At 36.9% G+C, this 22,486-nt stretch overlaps 1 protein-coding gene across 1 annotated transcript in view; it reads left to right on the top strand.

Moving 5' to 3' along the window:
• Positions 1–21,931, top strand: part of AGTPBP1 (ATP/GTP binding carboxypeptidase 1) — a 139,122-nt gene extending 117,191 nt beyond the window's left edge. The window contains exons 22-25 of the mRNA XM_021677917.1: positions 319–450; positions 2,505–2,681; positions 6,474–6,634; positions 21,510–21,931. Coding sequence (XP_021533592.1) covers positions 319–450; positions 2,505–2,681; positions 6,474–6,634; positions 21,510–21,687 — 648 coding nt within the window. The 3' untranslated portion in view covers positions 21,688–21,931. The remainder of the gene's footprint in view (positions 1–318; positions 451–2,504; positions 2,682–6,473; positions 6,635–21,509) is intronic.
• Positions 21,932–22,486: the final 555 nt, after the last annotated feature.

Genomic DNA, 22,486 nt, shown 5'->3' with positions numbered 1-22,486 from the left:
TCAGTGATGATTGCTGCTATAGATTTGACCTGTAACTGAATTCATTATTTTTTAAATGATGAATAGTAGATACATAAGAGTGGAACTCATGGCTTGATGCAGGCCCTGGAAAGGATTTAGCCATTCTGGAATTAATCACAGATCCTTTCCAGAACTAGATCTTACTACTTTTATTACTTCTACTTGTTAAATGGTGGCTCGGTTACAATATAAAGGGCAAAGAAACAGACCTATTTATTGTCTTGGTATTAACTAGCTTTATTTGGCAATATATGAATTTGAAGTTTTTTAATTTTTAAAATATATTGTATCTTCAAGGTTTATTGTGATTATCATGGCCATTCCCGGAAGAAGAATGTATTTATGTATGGATGCAGCATCAAAGAGACCGTATGGCATACCCACGATAATGCAACTTCATGTGATGTTGTGGAAGATGTAGGATACAGGGTAATTATTACAGAGAAGTCTGGAGTTTTTGGAGTTCAAACGTGCATAGCACTACAGAGAATAATTTAACATACACGACCTACTCAGATTCAGCAAGTGTTGCCATTTTGCCATTTTTTTCTTGTTTCAGATTTTTTCAAGTTAACCATTCTAAAATTTTTGCTTCTCACATTTAGATTTTTAATCTATTGGGAATGTATTTTTGTATGAGGGTTGGGGATCTAATTTTAGTTTTCCCATATATAGCCAGTTGTCTCAGCACCATTTATTAAACAGTACATCCTTCCTGTGCCAGTTTATAAAGCCATCTGTTACATACCATGTTTCCATACGTCTGGGTGTGTTTTGAGGTATGCCCAGGACTGAAAGATCTTACTGCTTCACGTCCTGGGTGCTCTCCATTCGGGCACAGTGGCTTTCTTACTGTATTTGTGCTCAAACAAAGCACCCCAGGTTATTTTCCCAAAAGAGTTTTAGTAGCGTCCCACTGCTGTGAGCAGAAATTCAAAGGCACATTTTCTTTTTGGTGTCCTCTTTCTTCTTCCCCTTTCCCAAATAAATAAAATGATTACAGTTAAATTAAAAAAATGGGAACACTCCAGAAACAAAGAGTAGTAAGTGAAAGTCATCTTCTGTCAGTCACTAATCATTTCTACCAATGTATTGTGAGATTTGCCTCTAAGGACATTCATTCTTAAATGTATATACATGTAGCCTATGAAGTTCTGTTTTTATTCTGACACCACAGCCAGTATGTATTGCTGTGCATTTTTATCACTGCACACATGTGCCAAAATTTGTTTAGTAGTCCAACTACTATTAGTGGTGGTTTGATTAGTATTGCCAGATTGTCCTACATAAACATGGTGTAAGTCGATAGTGCTCCGTACAGTGACTGACAGTGCTGTTTCCATACCCTTACTACAGCATGCTGTCAGCTCTGCGAGGGAAAAACTATCGGATGGTTTTAATACCTGTAATTATAAATGAGGTTGAGTACCTTTTCATATGTTTGGCCAATTATGACCTCTCCCTCTCTTTTAAAAGCCTTTTCTCATATTCTCTGCTTGCTCTTATACTGGTCATCTAATTATTATTGTTTTTAAGATAACAACTCTTTATATGTATTACAAATATGGTGAAACGTTTGTGTGTGGTAATTTAAAACTCACATCATATTTGTTGATTTTTTTTTTTAATGACTTCTGAGTTTTGAGGCTTAGAAAGACTTCTTATCCCAAGATTTAAAAAATAAAGTTCCATGTTTACTGTTTTTAATTTCATTTTGAATTTTTACTAATTGTAAGTTTAAATTCACAGAGCAGTTAGACTTGAACGTACTGAAGAGTGGCTTCGGCTAGTTTCTCTCAGTGGCTCTCCAGCAGTGCCAGCAGTTAGGGAGTGATAGGCCTTCTCTCCACTAATCATTTTAATTTTAACACCTGCCTTTGGTTCCAGTTCGGAATTCTCTTTCTGGAGAGGTATCTGGTCCAACACAGTATCACGATTTTACTTCCCTTACATAGATAATCAGGTGAATATCTGTTGGATTATTTCTCTAGTCAGAGCGTCTCTCAGAGTTCCACTGGCTCTGCCCCCATACTTACACACTCCAGGTGAACCTGAGAATAATGTGAAGTCGAAAAAAAATGGGCATTTTGATTGTGATTGCCTTAAGCCTTATTGATTACCTTAGAGGTGATTGACATTTATATTAAATCTCTTAATAGGCCATCTTTCATGACTAAAGTTGCTTTGTTTTTTAAACATGGTCTTTTTAAACATTTTTTAACATAGTTTTCGTTCATTTATTGGTTGCTACTAGGAATGTGATCCTTCTATTTTCTAACTGGTTACTGTTCATCTAGGAAAACAGAAAATTCTAAATTAGTAAGGAGTGATTTTGATGCTTGGAATAGCAGGGGATAAAGCAAGAAGATCCACATGGCCCTACTCTGATCACCATGCTTTCATGAAAATTTTTAAAAATTACAAAAAAATTATTATCTAAAAAAAAACCTTCTTGAAATATTTTATCATTCTTATCTTTGCAGACTTTGCCTAAGATACTGAGCCATATTGCCCCAGCATTTTGCATGAGCAGCTGTAGCTTTGTAGTAGAAAAATCTAAAGAATCCACGGCACGTGTTGTAGTTTGGAGGGAGATAGGAGTACAAAGAAGCTATACCATGGAAAGTACTTTATGTGGCTGTGATCAGGGAAAATATAAGGTAAAACATCTCAGGACTTTGATCAGTAAAAATTATTTTAAGGACTTCCTTTTCACATAGTATGCTGGTGGTTTTCAAGTATATGTTAAATGACATGTTTGTTATACTGAGTTATATGTAATTTGCAAGAATAGAATTGAATCATATGCAATTCTTTTTTACTTCTCTGTACTTAAATAGCTTGCTTTTGGTCTTTATGAAATCTTGGTTGAGCCTGTCTACATTCATTATTTTTAAGAAGGCATGTTGTGGTACACATTTAAATATTGATTGGTAATTTATAATGAGCTGCGCAAGTAGTACATTATCAGTAAAAATTTTCTATCATTTTAATTTGTTGGATATAAATATATTTTTATGCATTTAGAAATAAACACATTACATTTATTTATAAAGTTTTATATACTTAGATTTGTGTGTGCGTGTGTGACTTTTAAATGCATATCCCTTCACTAAAATGTTTTCTTTACTAAGACTGCTCTTCTCTAGTGTCATAGACTTTTTTTTTTAAGTTGTATTTATTTATTTTAGAGAGAGAGAGAGCACGAATGGGAGGGGCAGAGGAAGAGAGAGAATTTTTTTTTTTTAAAGATTTTATTTATTTTTTGACACAGAGAGAGAGAGCGCGCACGCACAAGCAGGGGGAGTGGCAGGCAGAGGGAGATGGAGACTCCCCGCAGAGCAGGGGGAGCCTGATGCAGGACTCGATCCCAGGACCCCAGGATCATGACCTGAGCCGAAGGCAGTCGCTTGACCACCTGAGCCACCCAGGCGCCTGGGAGAGAGAGAATCTTAAGCAGATTCCGCACTGAGCGCGGAGCCCGCCGCTGGGCTCAATCAAGACCTGAGCTGAAATCAGGAGTCAGATGCTTTACTGACTGTACCACCCAGGCGCCCCTGGTGCCATAGACTTTTATTGGAAACAACTGGAGCTTAAAAGTTTACTTTTGAAATTAAAGACTAATAAAATATTACGTGACTTTGAATTTTTTAATTTGAAAGATTGAGAACCTAATGAGCAATCAGTCGGAGCTTAGATAATCAACAGCAAACGAATAAATATGACAAGTACTTATTTTTTTTTGCTACAGAAAGATTTTCAGGTGTCATGCTAATTATTCTGTTTGATTTGGTTTTGTATAGGGCAAGAGGAAACTGAATCTAAGAGTGATTTTCATATACCTCACATAAAAATGGTTGTAACTTCGTTTGGAAAGAGTTAAAAATTTAAAAATCTCCCAATTGGTTAGTATTAAAAATGTCAACATATTATAGTTGACTGAAAGCTTAACTGGAGAGCCTAAGTAATGACTTTTTCAGTCTGTACCAAACTGGAGGAAAATTGTATAGATCTTGCAACTGACATTCAAACTTTTGGGGCCTGGTCGAGTAAAACTTAATGAAATTTTAGTACTTTCTGTTGAGTGACTTCCCTAAATTTTAGGTTGACCACAGTATATTATTTTTCCAAAATGTAATGTCCTTTGAATTCTCTTCAAATACTGTAAAACAGTGACTTCTCATCTGCTAAGGACATGATGGTGATAAGAGATAAGATGTCCTAGAGCGCTACTCTAGCTCCCAACCCCTGACTCGTAATCATTGCTGTCGTGGACAACTTTGCCAAGAGTCTCATATTCTTTTAAGTGTGTAGGATGGGAACAACGCTTGAGAATCACTTTTGTATAAGACCATAGGTATCTCTGAGGAAAAAACCCTTAAGCTGTATGATTTATGGAAACAGACTGTAAATTATGTCTTAAAGAGATCCTTTATGCAGTCAGACTGGAGAAGGCAATTTAAAGCATCAGTGTCTTTGAAACTAGCGTCTGGGGGCAGGAGGAGAAGTAGAGAAACTGAGGTTTGCATGCCCCTTGAAATCAACTATGGGATATAGCATTAGTGCTTTCTTATTATATTTGGATTCTACTGATAGACTTTCATTAGATTTTTTAAAACATTCTCTTTGTATTTTGATAAATTTCTTTGGGCATTTCAAAAACCACATTTTAAAAATAGCTAAAAAATATATTTTGAAACATAAAATGTTGAACCAGTTTTCCAAACGGTTATTTTTTTTAAATCTATAGACTTTAAAAAATAAAATGGGTACCTAGTAAATACTCATTTCTTTTTTATATGATTTAGTTAATAGAGTTAATGTTGATTTAAAACTGTTACGCAGAGAAATGTCTTAGCATTAAACCTTAACAGGTTTTTTTTTAAATGTCTAAAATTCAGTGCTGTGATCATAACATTTTCTTTTTACAAGCTTTTTTGTTATTGTTAATAAACTTTTTTTTTAGAGCAGTTTTAGATTCATAGCAGAATTGAGTGGAAAGTACAGAATTCCCAAATACTCCCATCTGCCCCTACACACGTAATGTATACTTTTCAGACTTGTTAATGTTAGCTAATAAGTTGTGTGAGTTTAATGATATTTTAAGAAACAGTTCTCTTCACCTCAAGAATGTTCTTATATTACTGAATTTTAGGCTGTAAATGATCTTTATTTTTATTTTCTGTGAACTAATTCAGAAACAGTCATAGCCTTTCTAAAGCTTTTAAATTAAGAAGGCAAATGAATCTTCTAATAAAGTTAGGTTCCATTTCCTAGAATATTTGGAGATGGGTAAAATACTTAAACCGTCAGGCTACCGAGGCATCTCTGTGGCTCAGTCGGTTGAGTGTCAGGCTCTTGGTTTCAGCTCAGGTCATGATCTCATGGGTCATGGGATTGAGCCCCACATCAGGCTCCCTGTTCAGTGGGGAATCTGCCTGAAGAGTCTCTCCCTCCCCTCCCCCCTCCCTCTCAAATATAAAATAAAAAATAAATCTTTAAAAAAAATAATCATTATTATAAAGGCATGTGCTTTGTGTAGGGTAAGTAACAGTTTTTACAATTTATTTCTTCAGTTACTGTGTGCTTTCAGTCTCGTCATTGTAAAGCTGTTTTAAAGTACCTTTTCTCTAAATGATGTGTGCTCTCATTTTCACCTGCAACTTTTTTTGGTGTAAGGATTTCACTTATTTTAGAGATTCATTTTTATCTGAAAATTAAACAATAAGCAATGTTTTGATTTATAGTCCATTTTTATCATTTTATGTGGTAACATTTAACTTTTGATAAGCCTTATATTGTTTATTGGGAAACTGTCAGAAAAGGGTAATAAGTTGCAGTAAAATTTTCTTTTTGCTGCAGTAGACCAGATTTGAAATGGGCATTCCTAATTGACATGGAACATAGGAACTTATTTTACTGCTACCTCATTGGCCTAGATCTGTTTCTTTCTTTTTTTTTTTTTGACATAGTTACCTTCCTTTTATTTGTTTTTTTATTTACCAGTTTCTTTTATCATATGGTAAAAAGTGTCTATATATGGTAATTTTCAGTTATTACAAATTCGGGCTTTGATTTTGACAGTACAGTATTTCAACATTGGCATCCAAAGTAGTAGATTACAAGAAATACTAGCAAAAATATAATTTCACACATGAACTCCAAGAGTAATATAACCACAGAACGTTTATTTTTTTCCAGTGTGTTAGTGAAAATAGTTAGCATGTAATGAATGCGAATAGACATTTAGAATGGTTTTTTGAGACAGTTTCCTTTGTGACCTAAATGATCTTATATTGTTAAGACATTGTGCTTATTGAGTTGTAGGCCCGTACAAAGTACCTTTTAATTTTATTAATATAATTACAAATTTCTTTTATGTAATTATAATAAGAAACAGCCAGAGGACAGCAAATGTCCTAATTACATATATGAAATTGCTTTATTTCTAGGGTTTACAGATTGGTACTCGAGAATTAGAAGAGATGGGAGCAAAATTTTGTGTTGGTCTGTTGCGTTTGAAAAGACTGACATCCCCATTGGAATATAATCTGCCTTCCAGCCTGCTTGACTTTGAAAATGACTTGATTGAATCGAACTGCAAAGTAACTAGGTAAGACGCACTTGTTTCCTTCTGTTATTATGTTGTAGTATACTGTTAGACTTCATTAAATTAATTAAGGAGGAAAGGCACAGAGATTTTGATAGCCAAGAGCATTTTTAGAATTAAATAAAGTTTAAACATCTAGGTTATGTATTTATTTGTTCCAAATTGTGATAATGTTCTTCATTCTTTCAACATTGATATTTGGATGAGATTGTAACGAAATATCCTTATATTTTGAATGCTATTTTTAGTAATCTTAATGGTTTACCTTTAACCCAAAAATAAGCAATATGGAAAACAGTACTTAGATAATATCTAAATAAGAGGACTTGGAATCAGGATTCATACCTGAAATTTTATTTTGTTGATATCTACACACATCAAATGGCTTTCCAGTACCATTCTGGTTACATATACTAAAAACAGCTAATTACTTTAGTATCCCTTTGAAAATTTAATTATATCTGCCAAATAATATTCTCAATAGATAAACCTTTGCTCCTTAAATATATATAAAATTTGATCAGTTACAGGCTCAGATATAATTCAGTATTATAATTCTTAATCATAACACCAGACCTTAGCATTTTATAGTTTGATGGATATGGGTAAGAATATGCTCATTTTGTAGAATCTTCATGATTTTTCTTGTTAGATATTGACTTGTCAGTTTATTGCTCTGCTCTGTTACATATATTAGTTTAGGAGTTTTAAGTGTAGTAAAACATTAATTAGAACTCTGTTCTTTTTAATATGATAATTGAGACAGTAATCACCTGAATTCTCTACTGGAAGTAAATATATAAAGATTGTCAGTTGTTCTGACTGATATTTAGAAGCCTTCCTTCAAGTTATTTCATGTATTCTTTTTTCTCCCAGCTTTATTGAAGTATAATTCACAAATACAATTTTAAGATTTTATGATGCTTTGATATATGTATACCTTGTAAAAGGATTGCCCCATTGAATTAATAACATATCCATCCATCAGCGCACATATTTACTGTTGGGTGTGTGTGTGTGTGTGAACGAATATGATCATTTCAGTTCTGCTCTTCAAATTTCAGTCATACAGTCTAGGATTATCAGCTGTAATCACCATGTTATACATTACTTCGTCAGGTCTTATTCATCTCAAGGCTGAAAATTTGTACCCTTTTACCAATCTCTCCTTTTTTCCCTACACCCTATACCCCTGGCAACTGCTTTCCTACTCTGTTTCTCTGAGTTCCAATTGTTTTTTTGTTTTTGTTTTTGTTTTGATTCTACATGTAAGTGACACCATGTACTAGCTATCTGTCTTTGTCTGGCTTATTTCACTTAGCATAATGCCCTACAGGTTCATCCATGTAGCAAATGAAAGGATTTCCTTCTTTTTAAAGGCTGAATGATATTTCATTGTATATCTGTATGTTACATTTTCTTTATTCATTCATCCATCGATGGACACTTAGGTTGTTTTGATACTTTGACTGTTATGAATAATACTGCTTTGAACATGGGAGTGCAGATATTTCTTTAACAGCTAATGATTTTATTTCCTTTGGATATATACCCAGAAGTGGCATTGCTGGATCATATGGCAGTTCTATTTTTAATTTCTTGAGGAACCTCCATACTGTTTTCCATAGTGGGTGTACCAGTCAACATGGTGACCAACAGTGTACAATTGAGCACCTTTTCATATATCTGTTGGCCATTCGTATGTCTTCTTTGGAAAAATGTGTATTTAGGTCCTTTTCCCCATTTTTAAAAATTGGGGAAATGCCCCATTTAAAAAAAAAATTTTTTTTTTGCTTTTGAGTTGTGAGTTCTGTGTATGTCTGGTATTAACCCTTTATTGGATATGTGGTTTGCAAATATTTTCTCCCATTCCATAGGTTGTCTTTTTATTTTGTTGATGGTTTTCTTTGCTGTACAAAAGCTTTTTAGTTTGATGTGGACCTACTTGTTTATTTTTCCTTTTATTGCCTTTGCTTTTGGTGTCAAAAAAGAAATTATTGCTAAGCCCAGTGTCAAAAGAGTTTACCCTCTGTGTTTTCTTCTAGGAAACAACATATCGTACTTTCATATCGTACTTTCTAGTCATTAATCTGTTTTGACTTGATATTTGTATATGGAGTAAGGTAGGGGTCTAGTTTTATTCTTTTGCATTTGTCTATCCAGTATTCCCAGCATCATTTAATGAAGAGGCTGTCTTTTCCCAATACGTATTCTTGGTTCCTTTGTCAAAAATTAATTGGCCGTATATGCAGGGGTTTACTTCTGGGCTCTCTGTTCTCTTCATTGATCTCTGTGTCTGTTTTGATCACTATAGCATGATTGTTTGAAATCAGGAAGTGTGATGCCTCCACCTTTGTTCTTTTTCAAAATTGCTTTGTCTATTCAGGGTCTTTTGTAGTTCAATTGTTTCTTTGAAAAATGCCATTGACATTTTGATAGGGATTGTATTGAATCTGTAGATTGCTTTTGGTAGTGTGGGCATTTTAACAACATTAGTTCTTCTAATCCATGAGCACAAACTACCTTTCTATTTATTTGTATCTTTTTCAGTTTCTTTTATCGCTCTCTTACAGTTTTTATCTTCTATCTCCTTGCGTAACTTATTCCTGTTTTATTCTTTTTGCTGCTATAGTAAGTAGGATTGTTTCCTTCTCTTTTCATAGTTCATTGTTGGTATATAGAAATGCAGCTGTTTTTTGTGTATTTTGTTTCCTTGGCATCACTACTGAAATTGTTCATTATATCTAACATTTTTTATGAAGTTTTTAGGGTATCTAGATATAATCTGTTGTCTGCACCGAGAGAAAATTGTACTTCTTCCTTTCTGATTTCCATGTCCTGTTTCTTTTTCTTTCCTAATTGCTCTGGCTAGGATTACCAGTACTAGGCTAAATAAAAGTGGTGAGAATGGGCATTCTTTTGTTGTTTCTGATCTTAGAGGAAAAGCTTTAGCATTTTATCACTGGCTATGATGTTAACTGTGGGCTTATATCAACTTATTGTGTGGAGGTGTGTGTCATCCTCTTCCAGTTTTTATAATGAATGGATATTGAATTTTGTCAAATATTTTTCCTGCATCTATTAAGATGATCGCATGATTTTGATTCTTCATTTTGTTAATGTGGTGTATCACACTGATTGGTTTGCTAATGTTGAACCATCCTTGCATCCCAGAGATGAATCCCACTTGATTACGGTATATGTTTGATCCTTTTAATGTATTGTTGAATTGAATTTCCTAATACTTTATTGAGGATTTTTGCATCTAGTTCATCAGGGATATTGGCCTATAATTTGTTTGTTTTTTTGAGTGAGCACTTTGAAGGTATCCTTTCACTCCCTTCTAGCCTGCAAGATTTCTGCTGAAAAAAATCTGCTAATAGTCTTACGTGTGTTCTCATGTATGTAACAGGTTGCTTTTCTCTTGTTGCTTTAAAGATTTTCCTTGTCTTTAACTTTGACACTTTAATTATAATATGTCTTGGTATGGGTCTTTTTGGATTCATCTTTTTGGGTCTTTGTAAATCTGGATTTCTGATGTCTTTTTCTTTCCCCAGGGTAGGGAAATTTTCAGCCATTATTTCTTTGAATAAGCTTTCTGTCCTTTTATCTCTCCTTCTAGGAACTCTATAATGAATATATTGGTTTGTTTATTCATGTCCCATAAGTCCCTTAAGTAATTTTCACTCTTCATTCTTTCTTCTTTTTGTTCCTCTGTTTGGATGAATTCTACTGCCCTTTCGGAGTTCACAGATTCTTTCTTCAGTTCTATGATTTCTATTGAGTATTTTTTCATATTTTCTGACTCTCTTTTGAAATTCTCACTTTGTTCATGCTTTGCTCCTGAATTTGTTGAAAATCTTTATTACCATTATTTTGAACTCTGTATCAGGTATATCACTTATCTGCATTCTTCGAGATCTGTTTCTAGATATTTATCTTGTTCTTTTGTTTGGGATATATTCCTCTGTTTCTTCATTTTCCATGGCTCTCTGTTTTGGTTTCAGCACATTAGATAAACTAGCCATCTCCCAGTCTTAGCAGAATGCTCTCGTGTAGGAGATGAACTTCATTGATTATTCTGGCTTGAGCTCCTAGTTGTGTCTCAGACTTTTGTGATAGCCCAAGCCTCTTTCTTTGTTTTTAGTGTCTCCCAGTAGTTGGGGGTGCCAGGTCATAGTAGTATCTCAAAAAGGAGGATCATAGTCAGCACTTAGATGCAGAATGATTAGAAGCTGGACCTTCTAGCAGCAGCTAGAAAAGCATGTAGTTTAAGCCCCTTCCAGGGAAAAACTGGGAGATGGGTATTTTTGCCTGTTCCCTTTGTGCTAGTCTGAGTATATAGCTGTAGGAGGTGCCTCTGTGCCTAAGAACTGCTTCTTTGTTACAGTACATGGGACTCATGAATGTGAGCCCTGTTGGAGTACAGAGCCAGGCTGTCTGTAGGTCTGTGTCTTCAGTGACAGCCACAAAAGCTGAGGTGTCAGATGTATGTACAAGCTCCTTTCAGGGTGATATGGGTAACTTGCTTTGGTTATTAGAGCACCCTGTGGGGAGAAGGCAGGATATATATCTGCTGGCTTCCCCAGTCTCTGAAGAGGATGGCAGCCCACAGTTCCTGCTAAATTAGAAGTCTGGCCCTCAGGCTGCAGCTTTTAAAATATGCAGATGAAACTTTTTCAGTGAAAGACTGGGAGATGGGCAGTTTTGCCTATTGCCTCTGTGCAGAATGCACACACACACTATATATATACATATGTGTATATGCTTGTGCATGCCAGTTAAGACTTGCTTCTTTGTTTATTGTAGCCTTGTGGTCCTGTTGACCGTCAAGAGCTAGGTGTTTTTTCTAACCAACCTTTAATTCACCCATGCTTTCTTTAGCTGGGTCTAATCTGATACGAAATTTATCTTTCTAATTCTTAATTGTATTTAATTAGGGGGATCAGGGGGAGAAAACTCCTTTGGAGCACTGGGCGGTGATTTAAAAAATTTTTGAGAAATGTTGCCCCTGGGGCATAAGGTCCAGTAGCTGGCATTCTGGGGGCCAGTTGAACTTACTTTTGAGCAGACTTTCTTCACTTACTCTCCTGACCCCCATTTCTGTCTTTTGGCCCCAACTGGATAGCCTCTCTGATAAAACTCTTTAGAAAGTCGTTTTTCTATCTCTCTAAACTAGGGAATAACCTGAGGAGGGTGATCTGAAGGTCTAACTGCTCTTTATAAATATCTTTAGTCCATTCTCTTTTCAATTGCGCCCTGATAATCAGGTTTATCACCCAGATTATTTTAGCTTTCCTCTGACTGTGTAATGCAAATTAGCATTTTCCCCATGGCTTCCCCTGTTGTAAGTACTTGAGCAAAGTAGAAATTGGCACTCAGGCCCCGTTCATTTTTCATCCATCTGCCTTCATCTTCTAACATTTTGTTAATATATCTTCTTTGCTATTATTTCCTCTTCAGTGTTCTTTTTCCTGTGGATTATCCTTTAAAAGAAAAGTTATTCTTTTACAGTAATCTTCGTTGCTCTTGAGATTCACTGTACTTACCAGAAGTTACTGAACTTCCTTTTCAGTGAAGCCTGTGGTTGAAAATTAATCATGTTTTATATTCCCAGAGCATTCATTGGAAATTACCATACATAAATCATTCTAACTTTACTTAATTGTATTTGTTGTATAATAAAAATTTCATCTGATGGAACACTAAGTCTGCATTATATCTTTCCTGTGGGGGGGGGGGTGTTTCTTTTAGGTCAAAGCTGGGAATATCAGTAGCGCTCATTTAAAAGCTTATAGCTATGTAGTATTTTTGTACTTAGCGAAAGTGTTTTTATTTCACCTGTCACCTGAACTATTAAAGAGTCCTCTCAGTCTCATTTAAAGGATTCGAGAACTGATAAAACATTTAACAGTGCTGCTCGTCAGGATATGGTTGGTGGTCACTACTTTCAGGATATTAGATATACAGAAGAAGTATTTGAAGTTTGAATAGGAAAGTGAAGTTGAAAAACGCCAAACGCTATGCAATGTTTTATCATAATAAAAACATATGCCCATGTTTAAATGAAGTCTAATGACTGTCTTATAATCAGTGTTTCGACCTGTTTTCTTTTTCTTTTTTTTTATTGAGATGAAGTTCATACAGCATAAAATCAGTCATTTTAGAGTGAATAATTTAATGGTGTTTAATATGTTCACAATATTGTACAACTACCAGTCACTTCTGTCTAGTTCCAAAACTTTTTATAGCACCCCCAAAGAAGACCCTCATACCCATTAAACAGTCATTTCAAGCCCCTGACAACCACTCATCTACTTTTTGTCTCTGTGGATTTACCTGTTCTGGATATTTCATATAAATGGAATCATATGGTGTATGACCTTTTTCGTCTGGCTTCACTCATTTAGCTTGTTTTCAGGGTTCATCTGTGGTGTAGCATGTATCAGTACTTAATTTGTATTTGTGCATACAGCAGGGACATTAGAAAATTTGTTGAATTTGTACTTAATGCAACTAATAAAATAAACAGGACTTAAGCTGGAAAAAACCTTTAAAATATGCTTAGCATTTGTTTTTTTTGTTAATACTTTTTTAAAAATCTAATTTGATGTGTTTTGATAAAGATAGAGTACATTTCTCATAAGGTATAGAGAATGAGTACAGGTCTGTGAATGCGTTAACATCATAATGTTTCTTGGTTAAAGGCTCTGCCTCTGTCGCTAGCAGTATCAGAGCGACTGGCTGGAGGTTATTGGTAAGATAGTACAAAGCTACTCGTTGCTACAGACTGTTAACACTAGAATGAAATATTAGCCTCTGTATTTTCTGTACTTTCTTCATGTAAAGCTTGTGTTTATTTGTAAATATGTAGGAACTTTGTCTTCTGAGAAAATTAAATTAATATTGTTAAAGAGAAAATTATTTGTGATACTGTTACAGATTAGGAAGGCAGACTGTTCAGGAGGACTGCTACAAAGGGTGAATACGGTGAGGCAAGGTGGGGATTTATAGCCAGGGAGTAGAGTGGGGGATTGGTGGGTGGAAAATTACTAAGAGGAACCATCACATGTAAGGTAGATTCTAGCTAAACCTACTTGACGGAGTTTTTGCTGAAAGCAGGCCAGACTGATGAGATACAGAGAGTGGGGGATTTTGATAAACTGACTCAGCAAAGTTCTTACTACAGCTAGACTAAGCAGGCAGAGCCCCTGACTGAGGACAGAGCCCAAGGTCAGGTCCTAGTTTGAAAGGAGGACTCAGAAGAGCCTGGCTCAAGTTTGGTCAAGGACAGAGTCTGTCAGTATAGATCATTTGTGGCCACATGTTAATGGCAGTATTTACAGGAATGCAGTCAAGCTTACTGTATTAATGTGCTTTATTTTAAATGTACAGTTTATCATTTAATCGAGCTAATCCTTAAAAAATCCTTTGTAATGGCTGTGATGCACATGTTTGAGTCTGGTGTGCATTTGTGAGTGTCATTTATTGCAACCATGTAGAAAATTCTTAGAGCTATAATTAGATTAGAATATTCTCTAGGCAGATAAATCATGCCATGTAATTGAAGATCATATTACCACTTCTAGTCCACTGGAAATCATAGTTGAAGTGAACCATTTGTGTTTTTGTGCTAAGTCAGTGAAATGCTGTTGTACCTACAAATATAGAGGAGATTAAAATCATCCAGAAAAATAAGTTGGGGACTTAATGTGAACACTTCAGGACCCCAGGCCAGATTTGATTATAATGAAAGCTTTGAGGCTTATCATAAGAGAGAGAAATGATCCTTATCATTGAGATCCAGATAAGTATGGAGTTAGTAATTGTTAGTCTCTAAGACAGCTGTATAAGGAATTTGATGATTGTAGATATTTGTTAATATTTATAAGCTATATTCTTTGTAGCCTCTTGGAAGAATTAAGTTATTCCTCTCAGTAAGTGCCTATTTGAGACTTCAAAGTAAGAATATGGTATATCAGAATCAGGAGGAATTATTCCTTCAAAGAGGATTCATTCTATCCTCTGGCAGGCTGTGGAGTAGGCAGGTGGTCCCAGTCTGGCAAGGGACTGAGCTAGCTGGAGGTGGGTTTGCAAAACTTGTAAAACTTGTTTAGCCTTGGTTCACACCTCTCCTCTCTAAGTGGTAGCCCTCCAGAGGTCACTGTGGAAAGCCTAGGGCTCCTCCTTTCCTCAGCACCACAAGACTGCCCCAAATTCTGTTGTTTATTTTCTGGTTGGTTTGTTCAGCTGCTTTCTGCTTTGCTGTTCAGCCTCTTGCACTGTGTATTTTAAGAATTTGTCACATGCCTCCGGGAGAGAACTGTTGGGGTCATATCTCTGCAACTCCCTTCTTTCAGGAAACTTGGCAGCTCTGAACTCCAATTTTTGCCTCCAGTCCTTTGAAATTGCTGAAAGTTCTGATGACTTCTCTGCCTCTTAGCAGCTGCCCTTGCCTGGCCTTGAGTTCCTCTGGACTTTGCCCCATGCACCTTTGCTCTTGATTTTGCTTTGTATCCTTTCACTGTAATATACATCATAGCTGTTAATACAACTGTCTGCTGAATCCTGTACATCTTGCTAGCGCATCACTAAACCAGGGGTGGCCCTGGGACCGCAAACATGCATGCCCATTTTGAGTTTCTGTTAAGTTCGATTATTATCTCCGAGATTTTTGTGCTGTATTGAGAATGATCAGAGACAGATGGTATTGTAACCCCTTTTCATATTGTGTAAACTGAGGCTCAGAGATGAATTGACCCAAGGTCATCTTTCTGGTAATTCCCAACAAAACCAGGAATTGTGCCCAGATCTGACTCCAGAATTCCCCTGTGCTTTCATTGTATCTTGTATCTTCCAAGTGACTAAGTAAAATTACTAAAAAGGAATGGTTTCAGCTTTTGAGGCTGTCCTGCATTATTGGGAAACTTAACTATTTAACCTTTTTATTTTGTATAAGGAATGTTTTTAGATCAATAGTAAAATAAAGTCAGTTGGAGTTTAGTGACTGTTTTTTGAAGGTAGCTTAGTTATATTTGTGGTCCAAAAAGTATCTGTAAATTAATGACTATCTCCCCTCCCCCCCCCCCGGCGAAATATCCTGTTAGAAATTCTGTACTGTGTGTGTTGGGTATGTACATGTGTAGGAATGTGCAAATACTTATGTATACACTGTGGACAATTAAGACTGACAAAAATTGTTACTTGTATTTTCTATGGATAATTTTGTTTGCTTTGATATTTAGTAGATACAACATCTCTTATGAGCTGGGAATCAAATTATATAAATAAAACATTCTGTGATATTTAGGCAGATAGAGATTTTTCTTTCACATGAGACCTGATATTTCAATACAAGAAAGACATAATCAGCAAGTCACAAATTGCTGGTAATTTGGGCAATGGAATATTTTTCTGTTTGTGTATCAATTTCAGAATTTCTCCCCCAGGATATCTTTATTGTGCTGTCTGAAAACAGGTAGGTTAGTTTCAAAATTGTAGAAGAGTATGAGGTTAAGGGAGGATTCTGAGTTACAAGAGGAAGGCGGTATTTTTAGTCCTGTTGGTGTGGGGGCAGCCCATTACCTGGGCTCTTTAGGAACTGATTAACTTTTTTCTTTTTTTTTAAAGATTTTTATTTATTTATTTGACAGAGAGAGACACAGCGAGAGAGGGAACACAAGCAGGGGGAGTGGGAGAGGGAGAAGCAGGCTTCCCGCTGAGCAGGGAGCCCGATGCGGGGCTCAATCCCAGGACCCTGGGGTCATGGCCTGAGCCAAAGGCAGATGCTTAACAACCGAGCCACCCAGGCGCCCCTTGATTAACTTTTTTCTTTAACAAGGTAGCTTTATTAATTTCATAATAGCATTTTATATCTGTACAGCTTAAGAATTTACAGATGCTTTCACACTTACTACCTAACTGGAGCCAAACAACCTGTGAGGTAGTGGCGCTGACACTGTTCTCTTGGCTTTTATTCTTGAGAAAAACCAGTGCTTGAAGAAAGTGTATGAGTTGCTCGAGGTCGTGCAGCTGACTAGTGGAAGAAGAGAGGCACAGACCCAGAATTTCTGACTTCATGTCCAGGGTTTTGCTTCTTTCATGCTGGTGTAGGTAACAGAACTGACGATATGCATCCTGGTGTCTCAGATGTCCAGTTAGCGCTCATGCAAGTGGCTGGGCGTGCCTCGAGGGAGACGGCGACTTTCTTAGGTTTAATTTTGCCTGTGCTTACTAGTTTAACATAGTGATAGCCAGAACACTTTCGGAATCTGAATGAAGCAGGATTTTTTGTTATCTTCAGAAATCAGTGGGAATTTTGAACCTCTTCTGCATCATAATGATACCATACAGCAGAGAATTTCAACAAATTCATCCTGTGAGAAAGCCATTTGGGTGAAGGTTTTGATATTTTTCCTGAAGCAGCATGAGGAAGATTTGGTTTTGGACTAAAATGCTCTTCTCTTTTAGGATGAAATGTTTCTCGTTGATTAAAATCCAGAAGAGAAGGATGTTAGGGCAGGTCTACATAGGCCAGCTGTTGGAGAACGAAGCAGAACAGGCCAGTGGGAGTAAACTAACAGGAAGAGAATTAGGGGGACAAGGAAGTTGTGGTTGGAAAAAAGTAATAGTGATAGGAAATAACTAAGTGCTGATTAGAGTTTCTATTTGTGATCGAATTATTACTTGAATTCCTTTCTGCTGATGTCAAGGGATTAATTATTTTATAACTCTAGAGCAAATTACCTTAAAGTCTTTCTCAATAATCTGGAGGTTATTGTGAGGTATAATGTATATGAAGGCCCTTCCTAAGTTGTACATTGTTCAAAACATGTTGGAATTATTAATAAAAGTGAAGCTGAATTGCTATGATTGGTCTTGTGCCTTAAGTTTTTTTATGTAAAGTATAATCAGTGGGATGGGGTAACATAAAAATTGATGGTCTCATGGGCCCTGTGGCTTCTCGTGGAGTTCAGCAAATATTCGTTTAGGGCCTACAATGTGTGTCGAGTACTCTTGGGAGCTGATAAGAGGGATTAATATGCGTAAGTCACAGCTCCCGACCTTGACATGCTGCTGAGAAGACAGGCCCACAAATAGATGATTTCACCTGCCTGGGAGCAGTGGTGGGACAGAACACGCAGGGTACAGAGGGGATACAGAGAAAGGGCGCTTAGCCCAGAATGGGCTACCAGAAAGGAAGAACATCTAAAGATGAGCCTGAGCTGCAGTTTGAAGGAAATATGAGTCTCTGGGAGAAAAGTGGGAAGTATGTCCTAAGCAGACGAAGCAATGTCAGTGAAAGTTTGTGATGTAAAATGTGAAGCAAGAAGTAGTTCAGAGATTGATTGGCAGGACTTGCTGAGAATTAGGTTTTATGACGCACTGAGTGGATGATGTTGGGACGAGGACAAGCGGAGCAGGCTTGCTAGGGAGTCTGGTGAGTTCCATTCTGAACATACACTTGGGGTGTATGTGAGATAGCCATGTGAATCTGCTAGCAAGTGCTTGTGTGCACAGTGGAAGTTCAAGGGTGAGGTCAGGGCTTGAAATTTGGATTTGGAAATGATCAGAATGCAAATTAAAATATGCGAGCTTACTCAAAGAGGGCTTGCATATAAGAGCGTGCCAGGAGAGCATTTTATAAGCACCTATTTTTGAGGCATACTACGGAGGATGAAGAGCACTTGAGCAGCAGTGAGGAGGGACAGAGGGGAATGAGGCACAGCAGAAGAGAGGAGTATTGGAATTGCTACCAGTTAAGTGCAACAGAGAGATCTAGAAACAATGGACTGGACAGTGGCAACTGGAATACCAGTCAGAAGGCTGCTTTCAGTGGAGTTACGGGGATTGTAATCTTCTGTTCCCGCTGTCTCAGGATTCCTGCAGCTCTTTGACCCTAGATCTACCCACCGCTCTCCCCTGCCCCCACACGTGCACAGCTTAGCACTGAGGGCCCCTTTGCCATTGCTGGATGGACTCGCTGCATTTCAGCCAGATGGTACACCTTCACGAAGCTGAGGATAGGAATGTGACTTTGATAGGACCTGCAGAAACAGGCATCAAATATCAGGGTCAGTGAGGGTTCTGGGAATGGAATTAAGAGTGTGAAATCCATCCATTCCTAAGTATCACGATGGATGATGCCGGAACATGGAGGGGGGGTTTATGTCACAGTCAGCATATGAAGAAGCCAAGATCAGGAATTGACAGGCTCAAATTACTTTCTGAACATTCCTTATTATGGGATTTCTTTTAAATTTCCAGGGGCTTTGCCTTCCAGGTTGTGCTTCTTAGACTTAAAAAAAGTGTTTATCAGTATCTGACCCCAGCATTGTTCCAAGTCTCCTTGATGTCTAGCAGCTTTTTTTGCTTGATCCTGGGCATTTTTGTTGCTTCAAAATCATTCTTCTTCTGTTTCCTCAACTTACAAGACTGTTTTCTAGCCTATAAGTCTAGGCTTTCTTTAAACCCTTTCTCTTAGTTCATGTGGATTAATGTTCTAGTATTCAGCTGCCCATGTAGAACTAGGTCCTTGCTCTGACCTCCGTGTAGTGGCTGGGCTTCCTGCAACTAGTTTACTTTATGCCAGTCTGTTTTCTTTGGTGGTGGTATGGGGTGGGGGGTGGAATGCAGAGGTGGGTTGGAATTCTGTTGTCCGTAGAGCTCCTGAATGATGCTTGCCCACCCACCCACCACGTGGATTTTGTGCTCTTCCTCCCTGTCGGGAGATCCCACGATGCTGCGGGTAACTGCACTGCTTTGGGCATGGTGCCTCCTCACTGTGGAGTGAGCCTTTACAGTTCTGGTTGGTTTCCCCAGCCCCTGTACCAGTGGAGTGCATGGCTTTTGAGCAAATCTGCCTCCTCCCTTGCATTTCCATGATCCTTTCTTCTTGTTAGGACAGTCTCCAGGAAGAAAGTAAACAAGTTTCTCCCCCTCACTTCTGTCCTTCCCCCTCCTTTGCTTTAGCTGAAGCCTCTGTCTATTCTAAGAGTCTGTTCTAGTAGCCTTCCATGTATGCTGTGATTCACCGGGGACACCCTGAGAATTTGAAACACCAAACTCATGAAGGAGGAATGAATTACTGTTTTTTAAAAGAAAAAAAGGAAAATGATCATTTTAAAAGGCAAATAATTTTTTCCTTTTAATCTCATTTTTTTCCTAAAGACCTGATAGATTCATGATAAATATTTTAGTTGCATAATTGAAAGCTGTGAAATCATTCTTGTGAGTGTTAGGTAAGTAATAAAGCCTCACATAGTCCTTCAAGCCACTCAGCAGGTTTATCGGGACTACTCCATCACAGGGCAAGCTCTGAACTTTTTTTTTTTTCATGTTATATTAGTCACCATACAATACATCATTAGTTTTTGATGTAGTGATCCACGATTCATTGTTTTCGTATAACACCCAGTGCTCCATGCAGTACGTGCCCTCCTTACTACCCATCACCGGTCTCACCCATCCCCCCACCCAAGCTCTGAACTTTTTAAGCAGTTTGCTATATAAATAGATCAAGGTGGTTTTGCAATATATTTTTAATGAGCAAGATAAAAACAATTCTAGGAAAAAGAGATAATCTTAGTGGATGAGTTTTGCTTTCTCTTTTCAGAAAATGAGAACCGTATAATCCATTAACTTGTCTTTCCTGCCTAAACTTGTAGATATCTGAACCGAATTTCATATTCAGTGCAGGACTTCTTTCATTCTAGATGCCTAATGACATTTGCCTCCCTGCTCATTTTAACAGTTTATTGTTTCCTTTTTTATTTTCTGATTTTATAGCTTTTAATTGCATCCATGATGGGAAATCCTTTTTGGAAGCAGGTGGGATATAAACAGACATGCATCTGTGTGAAATTAAGATAGTTTTGGTCACAACATGGGGACATTGAAATATTTCTGTAGTGTTTCTTTGATAACACTGTGTGTGTGCATGCGCGCACGTGCATGTGTGTAAAATCTCCCAAATGGGGAGAAATCAGAATACTGTGATTTTTTTTTTTTTTTTTGAAGAGGAAAGATGGAAAGGTTGTCTTTATCCCAAACAGCCTACCTAATGAAATATTCAGAAGCACTTAGTGCTTTTAAGCAAATATCTTATTCTGTGTCCCAAGGGCAAGTTATTAATCTGGTGTGGAGCGTTCACTTGTTTTTCGTTTTTATTCTTGACCACTGGAAACTGGGAGGAAGAGTGTATGGGCTGTTTTATGGCAAATAATCATGGTATAGACTTAGAATAAGTGGTTTTAGTGTTTAAATACCGCAGTTTCTTTCTTTTTTTTTAAAGATTTTATTTTATTTATTTGGCAGAGAGAGAGAGACAGCTAGAGAGGGAACACAAGTAGGGGGAGTGGGAGAGAGAGAAGCAGGCTTCCCGTGGAGCAGGGAGCCTGATGCGGGGCTCGATCCCAGGACCCTGGGATCATGACCTGAGCCGAAGGCAGACGCTTAATGACTGAGCCACCCAGGCACCCCTAAATACTGCAGTTTCTTATAATGGATGAATTAATAAGATAAAGCTTATTGAAATGGTCTGTTCCTTTTTAGTGATTAAGATAGAACTTTTAATCCCGCAAATTGTTGAAGTCCTTGAAAAAAGCAACCTAATTGGGGAGTCTCTTGTTTTTTATAGCTCTCTAATTGTAGGGTATATGTTGACAGCATTGTCATATGATTAATACTTAGCATTTCACCCTTTATGGTCTCAACTGTTATAAATCTCTTAACTTTTTCATTTGGATAACATTTTTAAAGCTAATCAAACTACTTACGTTATTTTGAAATCAAAGTTAACCCAATGTGGTCAAATTACCTTATGTTAGAACCTTAGGATCTAATGAAGTCTCGTGTGCTCTCTGTGCTCTGGCCACAGCCCTACCACTTACGTTTTGGATGAAGATGAGCCTCGATTCCTTGAAGAAGTGGATTACAGTGCAGAAAGTAATGACGACTTAGATACTGAATTGGCGGAAAACGTAGGAGATTATGAACCTTCTGCTCAGGAAGAAGTACTTTCTGACTCTGAATTGTCAAGAGCATACCTACCTTAAACCTTCTGCCATCTCTTGAAAGTGCAAAAAAGAAAGGAAATATCTTCTTTTTTCTTACACAGGAAGTTTGAGAGAAATGAGTTAATAGCTGACTCAAGAAAGACAAAAAGTAACTTGGGCCTGTTTGGTTTCAAGACAATAAATATGTTATTAATTCATGATAAAATTGGCACTTGTTTTATTTTAGATATTCAGTGCACTTGATATGGCATTGAATGATCAAATATTGGATTTTTTTTAAAACCTGAGTATCATTGCATGAATTTTTATCTTCTTATGGTTATATCCTGCATCAAATGGATACATTTTGAAGTGTGTGAGAATATAAAATCTGAATCCCGAGTTGTTGAAAACAAATGCGTATGTACATGGATTTCTTTAGCTGTGACTGTGTAGGGTGGGTAGACATTGAACATAAGACTGTGCTTCAGAATCATGTTAACTGTGGACTTGTGACTGAAATAACCCAGAGTTTGCCTTGAAAGCGTTACATTCTCCACTTACCAAATTAAACAAATAAAAGCTATATTAAATGTTGAATTCATTTCGTCATCCTTTTTAACCAGCTCAGATTATTTGGTTTATAGAATCTTTGTGAGAATATTATAAAAATCCAACATCCAAACACAATGATCAAAATTTGTAAAACAGAAAAAAAAAGTGCTGAATTTACTGGTTCTAAGCTTTTTATGGTATAGGTATACCTCTACCTGTCGTAAAGCATATATTATAGCAGCTCTTTTCTCTAAAACTGTGTCTCTTGGTTGCATCTAAACTGTTTATCACGATAGTTTGTTCA

This window comes from Neomonachus schauinslandi, chromosome 13, assembly GCF_002201575.2.
Source record: "Neomonachus schauinslandi chromosome 13, ASM220157v2, whole genome shotgun sequence".
NCBI classification, from domain to species: domain Eukaryota; kingdom Metazoa; phylum Chordata; class Mammalia; order Carnivora; family Phocidae; genus Neomonachus; species Neomonachus schauinslandi.
This window is presented reverse-complemented; position numbering and strand designations above follow the sequence as displayed.